We start from the raw sequence: 17,548 nt of genomic DNA, 5'->3' as shown, positions 1-17,548 counted from the left end.
AAACCACCTACAGGGTTCAAAGTTGGGTCCAAGGTAGCCCACCGTTGGGGGTTCAGGGCAACCCCAAAGTTACCACACCAGCAGCTCAGGGCCGGTCAGGTGCAGAGGTCAAAGTGGTGCCCAAAACGCATAGGCTTCAATGGAGAAGGGGGTGCCCCGGTTCCAGTCTGCCAGCAGGTAAGTACCCACGTCTTCGGAGGGCAGAAAAGGGGGGTTTTGTAGGGCACCGGGGGGGGGGGGGGGGGTAGGACACACAAGTTAGCACAAAAAGTACACCCTCAGTGGCACGGGTGCGGCCGGGTGCAGTGTGCAAACTAGTGTCTGGTTCGCAATAGGTTTCAATGGGAGACCAAGGAGTCTCTTCAGCGATGCAGGCAAGGGGGGGGGCCTCCTCGGGTAGCCACCACTTGGGCAAGGGAGAGGGCCACCTGGGGGTCGCTCCTGCACTAGAGGTCGGATCCTTCAGGTCCTGGGGGCTGCGGGTGCAGTGTCTTTACCAGGCGTCGGGTTTTTGAAGCAGGCAGTGTGTGGTTTCAAAGTTGCTTCTTTGTTGCACAGAGCCGCTGTCCTCGGGAGTTCTTGGTCCTTCTAGATGCAGGGTAGTCCTCTGAGGCTTCAGAGGTCGCTGGACCCTGTGGAACGCATCGCTGGAGCAGTTTCTTTAGAAGTGGGGAGACAGGCCGGTAGAGCTGGAGCCAAAGCAGTTGGTGTTCTCCGTCTTCTCTGCAGGTTTTCAGCTCAGCAGTCCTTCTTAGGTTGCAGGAATGAAAATGTCACTTACCCAGTGTACATCTGTTCGTGGCATTAGTCGCTGCAGATTCACATGCTGTGCATAGTCCGCCGTCTGGTGTTGGGTCGGAGTGTTACAAGTTGTTTTTCTTCGAAGAAGTCTTTTCGAGTCACGAGACCGAGGGACTCCTCCTACTTTGGTTCCATTGCGCATGGGCGTCGACTCCATGTTAGATTGTTTTCCCCGCAGAGGGTGAGGTAGGAGTTGTATATGCTAATAATAGTGCCCATGCAATGGAACAAATACGTATGTACAAAATTAAGGTTTAATGTAATATATTTACAAATGTACAAATGTTCAAGATCTACTTCTAAACGGCTACAGGCTCCCGGGGAGGCGGGTGGGCGCATGTGAATCTGCAGCGACTAATGCCACGAACAGATGTACACTGGGTAAGTGACATTTTCAGTTCGGTGGCATGTGTGCTGCAGATACACATGCTGTGCATAGACTAGTAAGCAGTTATCTCCCCAAAAGCGGTGGTTCAGCCTGAAGGAGTGGAAGTAGTTTGAAATAAAGTTCTTAGTACAGCTTGACCTACTGTGGCTTGTTGTGCAGATAGCACGTCTACACAGTAGTGCTTAGTAAATGTGTGAGGCATAGACCATGTTGATGCCTTACATATTTCGTTCATTGGAATATTTCCTAGAAAGGCCATGGTAGCACCTTTCTTTCTGGTTGAGTGTGCCTTTGGTGTAATAGGCAGCTGTCTCTTTGCTTTAAGATAGCAGGTTTGGATGCACCTAACTATCCACCTAGCTATACCTTGTTTTGATATTGGATTTCCTGTATGAGGTTTTTGAAAAGCAATAAATAGTTGTTTTGTTTTCCTAATTAGTTTTGTTCTGTCAATGTAGTACATCAGTGCTCTTTTAATGTCTAATGTATGTAGTGCTCTTTCAGCTATTGAGTCTGGCTGTGGAAAGAACACTGGCAATTCTACTGTTTGATTTAAGTGGAACGGTGAGATGACCTTTGGTAAGAATTTTGGGTAGGTTCTTAGAACTACCTTATTTTTGTGTATTTGAATAAATGGTTCTTGTATAGTAAATGCCTGAATTTCACTTACTCTTCTAAGAGATGTAATGGCAATGAGAAATGCAACTTTCCACGTTAGATATTGCATTTCGCAAGAGTGCATGGGTTCGAAAGGTGGACCCATGAGTCTTGTTAAGACAATATTGAGGTTCCATGAAGGAACAGATAGAGTCCTTGGTGGTATAATTCTTTTTAGGCCTTCCATAAATGCTTTAATGACAGGTATTCTAAATAGGGAAGTTGAATGAGTAATTTGCAGGTATGCAGATATTGCTGCGAGATGTATCTTTATGGAAGAGAAAGCTAGGTTTGACTTTTGCAAATGTAGTAAATACCCTACAACATCTTTTGGAGATGCATGCAATGGGTGAACTTGATTATTATGGCAGTAGCAAACAAATCTTTTCCATTTACTTGCATAGCAGTGTCTAGTGGAAGGTTTTCTAGCTTGTTTTATGACCTCCATACATTCTTGTGTGAGGCCTAAGTGTCCAAATTCTAGGATTTCAGGAGCCAAATTGCTAGATTCAGCGATGCTGGGTTTGGATGCCTGATTTGTTGCTTGTGTTGTGTTAACAGATCTGGCCTGTTGGGTAGTTTGACATGAGGTACTACTGACAGGTCTAGTAGTGTTGTATACCAAGGTTGTCTTGCCCATGTTGGTGCTATAAGAATGAGTTTGAGTTTGTTTTGACTCAATCTGTTTACTAGATATGGAAGGAGAGGGAGAGGGGGAAAAGCGTATGCAAATATCCCTGACCAATTCATCCATAGAGCATTGCCTTGAGATTGCTGGTGTGGGTACCTGGCTGCGAAGTTTTGGCATTTTGTGTTTTCTTTTGTTGCAAATAGATCTATTTGAGGTGTTCCCCACATTTGGAAGTAAGTGTTCAGGATTTGGGGGTGAATTTCCCATTCGTGGACCTGTTGGTGATCCCAAGAGAGATTGTCTGCTAGCTGGTTCTGGATCCCTGGAATAAACTGTGCTATTAGGCGAATGTGGTTGTGAATTGCCCAATGCCATATTTTTTGTGTGAGGAGACACAACTGTGTCGAGTGTGTTCCCCCCTGTTTGTTTAAATAATACATTGTAGTCATGTTGTCTGTTTTGACAAGAATGTATTTGTGGGTTATCATTGGTTGGAATGCTTTCAACGCTAGAAATACTGCTAACAATTCTAGGTGATTTATATGAAACTTTCTTTGATGTACGTCCCATTGTCCTTGGATGCTGTGTTGATTGAGGTGTGCTCCCCACCCTGTCATGGAAGCATCTGTTGTTATCACGTATTGTGGCACTGGGTCTTGGAAAGGCCGCCCTTTGTTTAAATTTGTACTGTTCCACCATAGAAGCGAGATGTATGTTTGGCGGTCTATCAACACCAGATCTAGAAGGTGACCCTGTGCATGTGACCATTGTGATGCTAGGCACTGTTGTAAGGGCCGCATGTGCAATCTTGCGTTTGGGACAATGGCTATGCATGAGGACATCATGCCTAGGAGTTTTAAGACCATCTTTGCGTGTATCTTTTGTGTTGGATACATAGCTTGTATCACCTTGTGAAAATTTTGAACCCTTTGTGGACTTGGAGTGGCTATCCCTTTTGTTGTGTTGATTGTCGCTCCTAAGTATTGCTGTGTTTGACACGGCAAAAGGTGTGACTTTGCATAGTTGATGGAGAAACCCAGTTTGTAAAGGGTTTGTATAACAATCTGTGTGGTGTAAACACTTTGTTAGCGAGTCGGTTTTGATTAACCAATCGTCTAGGTACGGGAACACGTGTATTTGCTGCCTCCTGATATGTGCAGCTACTACTGCTAGACATTTTGTAAAGACTCTTGGTGCTGTCGTTATGCCGAATGGCAACACTTTGAATTGGTAATGTATTCCTTTGAATACGAACCTTAGGTATTTCCTGTGCGAGGGATGTATCGGTATATGGAAATACGCGTCTTTTAGATCTAACGTTGTCATGTAGTCTTGCTGTTTCAGTAGTGGTATTACATCTTGTAGGGTGACCATATGAAAGTGGTCTGATTTGATGTAGGTGTTTAGTGTTCTGAGATCTAATATTGGTCTCAGACTTTTGTCCTTTTTCGGTATTAGAAAGTACAGTGAGTAAACTCCTGTGTTCTTTTGTGTGTTTGGTACTAATTCTATTGCGTCTTTTTGCAGTAATGCTTGAACTTCTAGTCCTAGAAGGTCTATATGCTGTTTGGACATCTTGTGTGATTTCGGTGGGACGTTTGGAGGGAGTTGGAGAAATTCTATGCAATAACCATGTTGGATAATTGCTAAGACCCAAGTGTCTGTTATCTCCTCCCAAGAATTGTAGAACTGACTTAGTCTTCCCCCGACTGGTGTTGTGTGAAGGGATTGAGTGACTTGTGAGTCACTGCTTGATTTGAGGGGTTTTGGGCCCTTGAAATTTTCCCCGGTTTCGTGGGAATTGGCCCCCTCTGTATTGGCCCCGAAAGCCTCCCCTTTGATACTGTCCCTGGTAGGTAGACGGTGTTGTTTGTGAGGTGGTGGCTTGTGTGGCTTGACCTCGAAACCCTCCTCTGAAAGTAGTTTTGCGAAATGTGCCAAATGTGCCTCTGCTCTGCGGGGAATAGAGTGCGCCCATGGCTTTAGCTGTGTCAGTGTCTTTCTTTAATTTTTCAATTGCAGTGTCCACTTCTGGTCCAAACAATTGTTGTTCATTGAACGGCATATTGAGCACTGCCTGTTGTATCTCAGGTTTGAAGCCGGATGTGCGCAGCCATGCGTGCCTCCTTATCGTTACAGCAGTAGTTATAGTTCTTGCAGCTGTATCTGTTGCATCCATAGAAGAACGGATTTGGTTGTTGGATATGTTTTGTCCCTCTTCAACCACTTGTTTTGCCCGTTGTTGGAATTCTTTGGGGAGGTGCTAGACGAGATGCTGCATCTCGTCCCAATGGGCTCTGTCATATCGCGCTAGGAGTGCCTGCGAGTTGGCGATGCGCCACTGATTTGCAGCTTGTACTGCAACCCTTTTTCCGGCTGCATCAAACTTTCGGCTCTCCTTGTCAGGAGGTGGTGCGTCGCCTGATGTGTGCGAGTTGGCTCTTTTACGAGCTGCTCCTACGACAACTGAATCTGGTGTCAGTTGTGAGGTAATAAAAGCAGGGTCTGTGGGTGGTGCCTTGTATTTCTTCTCCACCCTTGGGGTTATTGCTCTGCTTTTAACTGGCTCCTTAAAGATTTGTTTAGCATGCCTTAGCATTCCCGGGAGCATAGGAAGGCTTTGATAGTTGCTATGGGTGGAGGACAGGGTGTTAAAAAGGAAGTCATCCTCGATAGACTCTGAATGTAGCGATACGTTATGAAACTCTGCTGCCCTAGCAACCACCTGAGCATACGCTGTACTGTCCTCAGGTGGTGAGGGCTTAGTGGGGTACGACTCAGGGCTATTGTCCGATACTGGGGCGTCAAAGATCCCATGCGTCCTGGTCATCTTGGCTCATGGTGGTATGAGCTGGCGATTGTGACGGAGTCTGTGCCGGTGATATATGAGTTGCTGGTGGTGGAGAGGGTGGTGGAGTGACCTTCTTCACCACTTTTGCTTGTGGTGTTTTTTCTTGTTGTTGGAAATCTAGTTTCCTTTTTCTTCTGATTGGGGGAAGGGTGCTGATCTTCCCTGTACCACTTTGTATAAAGATCCGCTTTTGCGTGTGATCTACAGCTGTTTGTAATTCCTCCTCAAATCTGTGTTTTTGAAGTTGGGAGGACAGTGAGTGTTCCTCTGAGTAGGAACTGGCTTTCGGTTCGGTTGCTGGGCGTTTTGGCACCGAAACCGTGTCTTTTGTTGTTTTCGGCTCCGAAGAGATTTTCCTCTTTTTCGGTGTCGAACCTTCCTGGCGTCGACCATCTTCGGTGCCGCTCTCTCTGTGCCGAGCAGCTTCGGTGCCGCTGCCTCGGTGTCGACCCTTTTCTGCGGAAGTATCTCGGTCCCGAGATTGTTGCGTGCCTGTGTCTCGACCTGAGTCGGACGATCTCGGCACCAGCTCGCCCTTTTTCGGTGCCGATGGACGGTCACCTACTTTATGGGTTGAGCCATGGCCTGTCGGCAGTGGCGTCCCCTGGGCCTTGTCTGTTTTTCTGTGTGATGCTTGTTTCGACATCTTACTCACGGTTTCTTCAACGTCGAATTCTTCGGAATCCGATTCGTGGATGGAGAATGTTTCTTCTTCTCCCTCTTCCTCGAACCGTTGTTGTCCTGTCGGCGTGGACCCCATCTGCAACCTTCTGGCTCTTCGGTCTCGGAGCGTTTTTCTCGACCGAAACGCTCGACAGGCCTCACACGTTTTTTCTTTGTGCTCGGGTGACAGGCACAAGTTACAGACCAAATGTTGGTCTGTATAGGGATATTTACCGTGCCATTTAGGACAGAATTGGAACGGGGTCCGTTCCATCAGTCTCGATCTTGCACGCGGTCGGGCCGACCAGGCCCCGACGGGGGATCGAAATTACCCCGAAGGGCTACCGGAGCTCTTCAAGATTCGGTGTCGATTCTAATCTCTCCCGATACCGAACGAAACAATACCGACAAATTTTCCGTTGATTCTGACTAACTTTCCGACCCGAAACACGGAGCGAAAAGGAACACGTCCGAACCCGATGGGGGAAAAAAAACAATCTAACATGGAGTCGACGCCCATGCGCAATGGAACCAAAGTAGGAGGAGTCCCTCGGTCTTGTGACTCGAAAAGACTTCTTCGAAGAAAAACAACTTGTAACACTCCGACCCAACACCAGACGGCGGACTATGCACAGCATGTGTATCTGCAGCACACATGCCACCGAACTCTGTTTTCCTAGGTTCTGGGGGCCCCTAAATACTCGATTTAGGGGTGTATTTAGGTCTGGGGGTTTAGTAGCCAATGGCTACTAGCCCTGAGGGTGGCTACACCCTCTTTGTGCCTCCTCCCTGAGGGGAGGGGGGCACATCCCTAATCCTATTTGGGGAATCCTCCATCTGCAAGATGGAGGATTTCAAAAAGTCAGAGTCACCTCAGTTCAGGACACCTTAGGGGCTGTCCTGACTGGCCAGTGACGACTCCTTGTTTTTCTCATTATCTCCTCCGGCCTTGCCGCCAAAAGTGGGGCTGTGGCCGGAGGGGGCGGGCAACTCCACTAGCTGGAGTGCCCTGGGGTGCTGTAACAAAGGGGGTGAGCCTTTGAGGCTCACCGCCAGGTGTTACAGTGCCTGCAGGGGGGAGGTGAGAGGCACCTCCACCCAGTACAGGCTTTGTTACTAGCCACAGAGTGACAAAGGCACTCTCCCCATGTGGCCAGCAACATGTCTGGTGTGTGGCAGGCTGCTAAAACTAGCCAGCCCACACTGGTAGTCGGTTAAGGTTCCAGGGGCCATCTCTAAGATTGCCTCTGGGGTGGAAGTTACAATAAAATGTACACTGGTGTAGGAAGTTGGCTCTGTATGTGCTATTTCAAAGTAAGGAATAGTATGCACAGAGTCCAAGGGTTCTCCTTAGAGGTAAGATAGTGGCAAAAAGAGATAATACTAATGCTCTATTTTGTGGTAGTGTGGTCGAGCAGTAGGCTTATCAAAGGAGTAGTGTTAAGCATTTGTTGTACATACACACAGGCAATAAATGAGGAACACACACTCAGAGACAAATCCAGCCAATAGGTTTTGTTAAAGAAAAATATCTTTTCTTAGTTTATTTTAAGAACCACAGGTTCAAATTCTACATGTAATATCTCATTTGAAAGGTATTGCAGGTAAGTACTTTATGAACTTTAAATCATTACATTAGCATGTATACTTTTTACATAAAACACAACAAGCTGTTTTAAAAGTGGACACAGTGCAATTTTCACAGTTCCTGGGGGAGGTAAGTTTTGTTAGTTTTGTCAGGTAAGTAAGTCACTTACAGGTTTCAGTTTTTGGTCCAAGGTAGCCCACTGTTGGGGGTTCAGAGCAACCCCAAAGTTACCACACCAGCAGCTCAGTGCGGGTCAGGTGCAGAGGTCAAAGAGGTGCCCAAAACACATAGGCTTCAATGGAGAGAAGGGGGTGCCCCGGTTCCGGTCTGCCAGCAGGTAAGTACCCGCGTCTTCGGAGGGCAGACCAGGGGGGTTTTGTAGGGCACCGGGGGGGACACAAGTCCACACAGAAAGTACACCCTCAGCAGCGCGGGGGCGGCCGGGTGCAGTGTGCAAACAAGCGTCGGGTTCTCTGTAGATTTCAATGAGAGATCAAGGGATCTCTTCAGCGGTGCAGGCAGGCAAGGGGGGGCTCCTCGGGGTAGCCACCACCTGGGCAAGGGAGAGGGCCTCCTGGGGGTCACTCCTGCACAGGAGTTCCGTTCCTTTAGGTGCTGGGGGCTGCGGGTGCAGGGTCTTTTCCAGCCGTCGGGAAAGGGAGTTCAGGCAGTCGCGGTTAGGGGGAGCCTCGGGATTCCCTCTGCAGGCGTCGCTGTGGGGGCTCAGGGGGGACAACTTTGGTTACTCACGGTCTGGGAGTCGCGGGAGGGTCCTCCCCGAGGTGTTGGTTCTCCACCAGTCGAGTCGGGGTCGCCGGGTGCAGTGTTGCAAGTCTCACGCTTCTTGCGGGGAGTTGCAGGGGTCTTTAAGTCTGCTCCTTGAAACAAAGTTGCAGTTCTTTTAGAGCAGTGCCGCTGTCCTCGGGAGTTTGTCTTTCGTGAAGCAGGGCAGTCCTCAGAGGATTCAGAGGTCGCTGGTCCCTTGGAAAGCGTCGCTGGAGCAGGTTTCTTTGGAAGGCAGGAGACAGGCCGGTAGGACTGGGGCCAAAGCAGTTGGTGTCTTCTGTCCTTCCTCTGCAGGGGTTTTTCAGCTCGGCAGTCTTCTTCTTCTTGTAGTTTCAGGAATCTAAATTCTTAGGTTCAGGGGAGCCCTTAAATACTAAATTTAAGGGCGGGTTTAGGTCTGGGGGGTTAGTAGCCAATGGCTACTAGCCCTGAGGGTGGGTACACCCTCTTTGTGCCTCCTCCCAAGGGGAGGGGGTCACATTCCTATCCCTATTGGGGGAATCCTCCTTCTACAAGATGGAGGATTTCTAAAAGTCAGAGTCACCTCAGCTCAGGACACCTTAGGGGCTGTCCTGACTGGCCAGTGACTCCTTGTTTTTCTCATTATTTCTCCTGGACTTGCCGCCAAAAGTGGGGGCTGTGTCCAGGGGGCGGGCATCTCCACTAGCTGGAGTGCCCTGGGGCATTGTAACACGAAGCTTGAGCCTTTGAAGCTCACTGCTAGGTGTTACAGTTCCTGCAGGGGGGAGGTGGGAAGCACCTCCACCCAGAGCAGGCTTTGTTTCTGTCCTCAGAGAGCACAAAGGCTCTCACTGCATGAGGTCAGACACTTGTCTCTCAGCAGCAGGCTGGCACAGACCAGTCAGTCCTGCACTGAACAATTGGGTAAAATACAGGGGGCATCTCTAAGATGCTCTCTGTGTGCATTTTTTAATAAATCCAACACTGGCATCAGTGTGGGTTTATTATTCTGAGAAGTTTGATACTAAACTTCCCAGTATTCAGTGTAGCCATTATGGAGCTGTGGAGTTCGTTTTTGACAGACTCCCAGACCATTTACTCTTATGGCTACCCTGCACTTACAATGTCTAAGGTTTTGCTTAGACACTGTAGGGGCATAGTGCTCATGCACTGGTGCCCTCACCTATGGTATAGTGCACCCTGCCTTAGGGCTGTAAGGCCTACTAGAGGGGTGACTTATCTATACTGCATAGGCAGTGTGAGGTTGGCATGGCACCCTGAGGGGAGTGCCATGTCGACTTACTCGTTTTATTCTCATCAGCACACACAAGCTGGCAAGCAGTGTGTCTGTGCTGAGTGAGGGGTCCCCAGGGTGGCATAAGATATGCTGCAGCCCTTAGAGACCTTCCCTGGCATCAGGGCCCTTGGTACCAGGGGTACCAGTTACAAGGGACTTACCTGGATGCCAGGGTGTGCCAATTGTGGAATCAAAAGTACATTTTAGGTGAAAGAACACTGGTGCTGGGGCCTGGTTAGCAGGGTCCCAGCACACTTCTCAGTCAAGTCAGCATCAGTATCAGGAAAAAAGTGGGGGGTAACTGCAACAGGGAGCCATTTCTTTACAACTGGCATCAGTGTGCATTTATTGTGCTGAGAAGTTTGATACCAAACTTCACAGTTTTCAGTGTAGCCATTATGGTGCTGTGGAGTTAGTGCATGACAGACTCCCAGACCATATACTCTTATGGCTACCCTGCACTTACAATGTCTAAGGTTTTGCTTAGACACTGTAGGGGCATAGTGCTCATGCACTTTTGCCCTCACCTATGGTATAGTGCACCCTGCCTTAAGGCTGTAAGGCCTGCTAGAGGGGTGACTTATCTATACCTATAGGCAGTGTGAGGTTGGCATGGCACCCTGAGGGGATTGCCATGTCGACTTAGTCATTTTATCCCCACTAGCACACACAAGCTGGCAAGCAGTGTGTCTGTGCTGAGTGAGGGGTCCCCAGGGTGGCATAAGACATGCTGCAGCCCTTAGAGACCTTCCCTGGCATCAGGGCCCTTGGTACCAGAGGTACCAGTTACAAGGGACTTACCTGGATGCCAGGGTATGCCAATTGTGGAAACAAAAGTACAGGTTAGGGAAAGAACACTGGTGCTGGGGCCTTGTTAGCAGGCCTCAGCACACTTTCAAACCATAACTTTGCATCAGCAAAGGCAAAAAGTCAGGGGGTAACCATGCCAAGGAGGCATTTCCTTACAGTCTTGAACTGAAAATCTGGACCTTTGATCGCAGACCTTAAACACACTAGAGGACAGTCATGAATTGGTATGTGGAAGTATGCATTGTCTAAGACGAACACCATGAAATCTACTGTATTGATTGACTGAAGTATACTGAGTAGCGTCACCACTGCAAATCCTTGTCATGTGAAAAGCTTCTTGGGAATATTTTTTGAGGAGCTGCTTCAAGATTTGTTTCAGTAATGCCTCCAGATGAAGATTTCCCTTCTTTGGAGACTGGGGAGGTGGTCTTGAATTAAACTCTTGACCGGATATCTTGAATAATATTCAGTACACAGTTGTCTGAAGTGATGCTGAGTCAGACCAGAAGGATACCTGTCAATTTACCCATACAGGTATGCGATAAGATGGGTCATAAATTCCGAAGAATAGGGCAAAATAACATCATAGAAATGTCAGAAACAAATTATGACTGGAAAGAACACATCTGAGCAGTGCAACACGTGCATTAGATTATTTGCTCAAAGCTTGAAAATGGATAAAATGGATTGTTTGTGTGGTTGTCAGTTAAAGTGTTGCGACATCCTAGCAGGATTCAATTGTTCAAAATGTTTAACTCTAAATGCTTGTAGCTATTGTGTCAACTAAAGATTATTCTAAGAACCATTTCAGATATTTTTTATTTTATTTTTTAATTTTATTTTTTAAATCAAAGCAACATACCTGTCAAATGAAGTAGATTTCCAAACAAAATCAACTTGAAAATTGTGGGTAACCTCCACAGGTGCACCAACACTACTCCTTAACTCGATAGCAATTTCATCACCATAATCTGTTAAGGTTTGTTAAGCAGTTTACCCAATACACATTCTTAAATGAAGCTGTAATGATTAAACTATAATAATAAGCAATAACATGCCAGGAAAAACATTAACACGCCACAAATACAGAGTCTACTAAATAATACACAGTGTATCCAAGTCATTTCAAGAAACCTCAATACATCTTAATCATAAAACAAAAAGGAACACGTCGACATCTGTAACAATCAGTCATACAGCACAACTATATTCAGTAAGCCATTTGTAATGCAGAAGCAGATTTTTTAAAAGGGCAAGGTCAAACTGACATGTCAGTCTTTGGTCCCTAGGTTTACTCAAACACCATAACAAAACATAAAAACAGTAAAAAAATGTAATTTACATTTTTTTAAAACACAATGGGCATGACCTTGACAAGGTACTGGAGTGCTTAATTCTTTAATCTTGATTGCAAGAATATGCAACCAAAAAAATTCCACCTAACTTTTGCGGCAACACGCTTGCAATAACATTTTTAGATTGAAAAAAAAGTACAAAAATTTTTGTATACAATTTTATTTGAACAATGCAGTGCCAACGAGCAGTCGGTTGCACATAAAACGGGTATCAAAAGCTGTTTTGGCTTTAATGTATTTCACAGGAGAATGTGATTATTAGTGCAAACAAATGGCACTACACGGGTTGCTACTTCTAGCTCTGAATTACTGAGACCTGAAAATTTAGTTAAATGCAAAGGACAAAAAAAAAGAAAAAAAAAAAAAAAGGATAAAGAATAGAAAAGAGAGCAGTGGCAAGCTAAGGCACTGCCCCACCAGTTCTGGTACTGAAGTTCACAACTTTTAAGGTGGATTTGCGTGAGATCAGGTAATGCTATAATTCATAATGTAAAAAAGTCACAGGCTGAAGTGGGATGTCCTACTGGCACATGCTGTAACCGGTGAAAGGAAGCAGGGAAGGAGAAACCAATAGTTAGAAGGCAGACTGAAAACTTGTGTACCCCAGCACGTATGCATGCAGGCTAGACTTAAAAATAAATGAAATGTGAAAAAATTTGAAGTTTAAAATTGACCTTAACACCTTGGATCAAAACTACAGAAAATGGAACTGAGAACACAAACCATGTTATGGATTTCTGACAAAAGTCAAGGGGAAAAGACCGGCACTGTTACATGACATACAACCAGTAGAAAACAAGTGTGTCTGTATTAAGCTGACAAAATATCCCAGGCCCTGGGATGAATGATGCACATAACTCCATATATCTGTGTTTGCCTTTGTCTCCCAGCACCAATATAAGTCACAGAACCTATTGCTATGTGTTGTATCTATGTAACATAGTATCCAATATAAGTTTTTTTTAAGGTTGGCATTTGATAAATAAAATGTTTAGGACTGATGTATATCAAAATGGTGCACAGAAAACAGATTCGTTTTTTGCAAATTGTCGACAATGGTTATAATCCTGCAAGAAATCAAAACTGACCTCTTGAACTACCTTGGGACTAGAAGATGTTTATGCAATACACAGTGCAAAATATGCACCCTGACAAACAACTGACCACAAGATAATCCTAGTTACATCAATGAGCCCAAACAGCATTCCACATCTTACTCCCAACATTCAATACAAAAGAGTGCTAAAAAACAAGACGACATGACCAACAGATTCAGAAGGAAAGCAGAAGCCCTCATCAACTCAGAAATTAAGACTAGGCAAAAATTATACCAACATAGTTGAAGAGCTAGGGGATTTTGTTAAATTAAGATGTCCATAAATGCAGATTTCAAAATGAAAAGTCAATATGAATGAAAACTAATCATGTGACATTGCTTCACAACAATATTTGCCATGAAATACACCGTTTTTGATCTCTTTTCTAGATTCACATGTTTGAATATTACCAATCATCAGGCTGGAACCTTTGGCAACAAATGTTATGCAGCAGTGTACAAAGAAATAAAAACATTTGGAACAGCCATATACCACATAACTGTAGGAAGCTGACGCAGTGTGTGGTGGACACCTATGGTGTTTGCACATTATACCAGGGCCAGGCAGTCCCTATTAGTGAACGAAGACAGTGTCTAGGAAGTAGGAAGCCAGGGCTCTCTAGTGGTAGCTGTGGTGAGCATGAGCGGCACATGGGGCGCTGAAGGGGCATGGTTGAGAGGATGTGAGGGGGAGCAGCGGAGGAGGGAAAATAAACATTAAATTAAAAAAAAAAAAAAAAAAAAAAAAAAAAAAAGGTAGGCACAGGCTCCCAGACTGCCCTGCGGCCAATCCTGACTCTGCTCACAGCAGTGTCAGGATTAACTCTGAGTGCCCAGCCAGGGTGCTCCCAGGCAGACTGGAAGTTTGTGCAGGTTCTCTCCAGCCTGGCAACTGTTTGGCTGGGCTGGAGAGAGCACACTGCGCATGTGTGTTTGACTGGCCAAACATACATGCCCACTGAAGGGGAAGTGCTGTGCACGCCCCCTCACTGCTAGTTACCCTTGTGGCCCCACCCCTTTAAAAGAAAACAATAATAAAATAAGTTTATCGTTTTCTTTTAAAGGTTTTGCAGCTGCCGTTGCTGGCGGGGGAGGGAGGACACTCCTCTGTCCTAATGGAGGAGCCGCCCCTGGCTGTGAGCAGCCAAGACTTATCTAGGAAGAGTGTTAACACTTGCAATATCACAGCAGCCACAGCAACTTATCACACCTGAAAGGAACCACACAGTGCTGCAAAACTAAATGTATATTATAGTAACACTGAACTAGATCACTTATAGGGCAGTCCCCCAACTGAAGCTAAATAATATGTGTGTGTGTGTGTGTGTGTGTGTGTGTGTATTTATATATATATATATATATATATATATATATAGAAAATGTCACTTACCCAATGTACATCTGTTCGTGGCATGAGACGCTGCAGATTCACACGCTGTGCATTATCCTGCCATCTAGTGTTGGGCTCGGAGTGTTACAAGTTGTTTTTCTTCGAAGAAGTCTTTTCGAGTCACAAGACCGAGGGACTCCTCCCATTTCGGCTCCATTGCGCATGGGCGTCAACTCCATCTTAGATTGTTTTTCCCGCAGAGGGTGAGGTAGGAGCTGTGTATATAGTAATAGTGCCCATGCAATGGAGTATGTATGTATGTACATAATGTGTCTAAAAGTGATATATATTTACAAATTTACAAGTTTTATTAACATCTAATATATAATTTTGATCAACTTATAACGGCTACAGGCTCCCGGGGAGGCGGGAGGGCACATGTGAATCTGCAGCGTCTCATGCCACGAACAGATGTACACTGGGTAAGTGACATTTTCCGTTCGATGGCATGTGTAGCTGCAGATACACATGCTGTGCATAGACTAGTAAGCAGTTATCTCCCCAAAAGCGGTGGTTTAGCCTGTAGGAGTTGAAGTTGTTTGAAATAATGTTTGTAATACTGTTTGTAATACTGCTTGTCCTACTGTGGCTTGTTGTGTTGTTAACACATCCACACAGTAATGTTTTGTGAATGTATGAGGCGTAGACCATGTGGCTGCCTTACAAATTTCTGTCATAGGTATATTTCCTAGAAAGGCCATTGTGGCACCTTTCTTTCTAGTGGCGTGTGCCTTCGGTGCAATAGGCAGTTCTCTTTTTGCTTTAACATAGCAAGTTTGAATACACTTAACTATCCATCTGGCAATGCCTTGTTTGGATATTGGATTTCCTGCATGAGGTTTTTGAAAGGCTACAAACAATTGTTTTGCTAAATTGTTTTGTTCTATCAATGTAATACATTAGTGCTCTTTTGATGTCTAATGTATGTAATGCCCTTTCGGCTACCGAGTCTGGTTGTGGAAAAAAGACTGGGAGTTCCACGGTTTAATTTAGGTGGAACGGTGATATAACTTTTGGTAAAATTTTTGGATTGGTGCGTAGAACCACTTTATGTTTGTGTATTTGTATAAAGGTGTAGGAAGTTGGCTCTGTATGTGCTATTTCAAAGTAAGGAATAGCATGCACAGAGTCCAAGGGTTCCCCTTAGAGGTAAAATAGTGGTAAAAAGAGATAATACTAATGCTCTATTTTGTGGTAGTGTGGTCGAGCAGTAGGCTTATCCAAGGAGTAGTGTTAAGCATTTGTTGTACATACACATAGACAATAAATGAGGTACACACACTCAGAGACAAATCCAGCCAATAGGTTTTTATATAGAAAAATATCTTTTCTTAGTTTATTTTAAGAACCACAGGTTCAAATTCTACATGTAATAGCTCATTCGAAAGGTATTGCAGGTAAGTACTTTAGGAACTTCAAATCATCAAAATTGCATGTATACTTTTCAAGTTATTCACAAATAGCTGTTTTAAAAGTGGACACTTAGTGCAATTTTCACAGTTCCTAGGGGAGGTAAGTATTTGTTAGTTTTACCAGGTAAGTAAGACACTTACAGGGTTCAGTTCTTGGTCCAAGGTAGCCCACCGTTGGGGGTTCAGAGCAACCCCAAAGTCACCACACCAGCAGCTCAGGGCCGGTCAGGTGCAGAGTTCAAAGTGGTGCCCAAAACACATAGGCTAGAATGGAGAGAAGGGGGTGCCCCGGTTCCGGTCTGCTTGCAGGTAAGTACCCGCGTCTTCGGAGGGCAGACCAGGGGGGTTTTGTAGGGCACCGGGGGGGACACAAGCCCACACAGAAATTTCACCCTCAGCAGCGCGGGGGCGGCCGGGTGCAGTGTAGAAACAAGCGTCGGGTTTGCGATGTTAGTCAATGAGAGATCAAGGGATCTCTTCAGCGCTGCAGGCAGGCAAGGGGGGGCTTCCTCGGGGAAACCTCCACTTGGGCAAGGGAGAGGGACTCCTGGGGGTCACTTCTGCAGTGAAAGTCCGGTCCTTCAGGTCCTGGGGGCTGCGGGTGCAGGGTCTTTTCCAGGCGTCGGGACTTAGGTTTCAGAGAGTCGCGGTCAGGGGAAGCCTCGGGATTCCCTCTGCAGGCGGCGCTGTGGGGGCTCAGGGGGGACAGGTTTTGGTACTCACAGTCGTAGAGTAGTCCGGGGGTCCTCCCTGAGGTGTTGGTTCTCCACCAGCCGAGTCGGGGTCGCCGGGTGCAGTGTTGCAAGTCTCACGCTTCTTGCGGGGAGTTGCAGGGTTCTTTAAAGCTGCTTCTTGAAACAAAGTTGCAGTCTTTTTGGAGCAGGTCCGCTGTCCTCGGGAGTTTCTTGTCGTCGTCGAAGCAGGGCAGTCCTCAGAGGATTCAGAGGTCGCTGGTCCCTTTGGAAGGCGTCGCTGGAGCAGAGTTCTTTGGAAGGCAGGAGACAGGCCGGTGAGTTTCTGGAGCCAAGGCAGTTGTTGTCTTCTGGTCTTCCTCTGCAGGGGTTTTCAGCTAGGCAGTCCTTCTTCTTGTTGTTGCAGGAATCTAATTTTCTAGGGTTCAGGGTAGCCCTTAAATACTAAATTTAAGGGCGTGTTTAGGTCTGGGGGGTTAGTAGCCAATGGCTACTAGCCCTGAGGGTGGGTACACCCTCTTTGTGCCTCCTCCCAAGGGGAGGGGGTCACAATCCTAACCCTATTGGGGGAATCCTCCATCTGCAAGATGGAGGATTTCTAAAAGTTAGAGTCACCTCAGCTCAGGACACCTTAGGGGCTGTCCCGACTGGCCAGTGACTCCTCCTTGTTATTCTCATTATTTTCTCCGGCCTTGCCGCCAAAAGTGGGGGCCGGGCCGGAGGGGGCGGGCAACTCCACTAGCTGGAGTGTCCTGCTGGGTTGGCACAAAGGAGGTGAGCCTTTGAGGCTCACCGCCAGGTGTGACAATTCCTGCCTGGGAGAGGTGTTAGCATCTCCACCCAGTGCAGGCTTTGTTACTGGCCTCAGAGTGACAAAGGCACTCTCCCCATGGGGCCAGCAACATGTCTCGGTTTGTGGCAGGCTGCTAAAACTAGTCAGCCTACACAGATAGTCGGTTAAGTTTCAGGGGGCACCTCTAAGGTGCCCTCTGTGGTGTATTTTACAATAAAATGTACACTGGCATCAGTGTGCATTTATTGTGCTGAGAAGTTTGATACCAAACTTCCCAGTTTTCAGTGTAGCCATTATGGTGCTGTGAAGTTCGTGTTTGACAGACTCCCAGACCATATACTCTTATGGCTACCCTGCACTTACAATGTCTAAGGTTT

General features: G+C 46.3%; 1 protein-coding gene across 1 annotated transcript in view; it reads right to left on the bottom strand.

The window, feature by feature from the left end:
* The window catches only part of UPF1 (UPF1 RNA helicase and ATPase), a 493,404-nt gene that overhangs the window by 316,751 nt on the left and 159,105 nt on the right, over window positions 1-17,548 (bottom strand). The window contains exon 9 of the mRNA XM_069215891.1: window positions 11,296-11,404. Within this exon, the coding sequence (XP_069071992.1) occupies window positions 11,296-11,404 (109 nt within the window). The remainder of the gene's footprint in view (window positions 1-11,295; window positions 11,405-17,548) is intronic.

Source organism: Pleurodeles waltl, chromosome 12 (assembly GCF_031143425.1).
Source record: "Pleurodeles waltl isolate 20211129_DDA chromosome 12, aPleWal1.hap1.20221129, whole genome shotgun sequence".
Classification (NCBI taxonomy): domain Eukaryota; kingdom Metazoa; phylum Chordata; class Amphibia; order Caudata; family Salamandridae; genus Pleurodeles; species Pleurodeles waltl.
The sequence above is the reverse complement of the archived record's forward strand: the minus strand, read 5'-3'. Positions and strand labels throughout refer to the sequence as shown.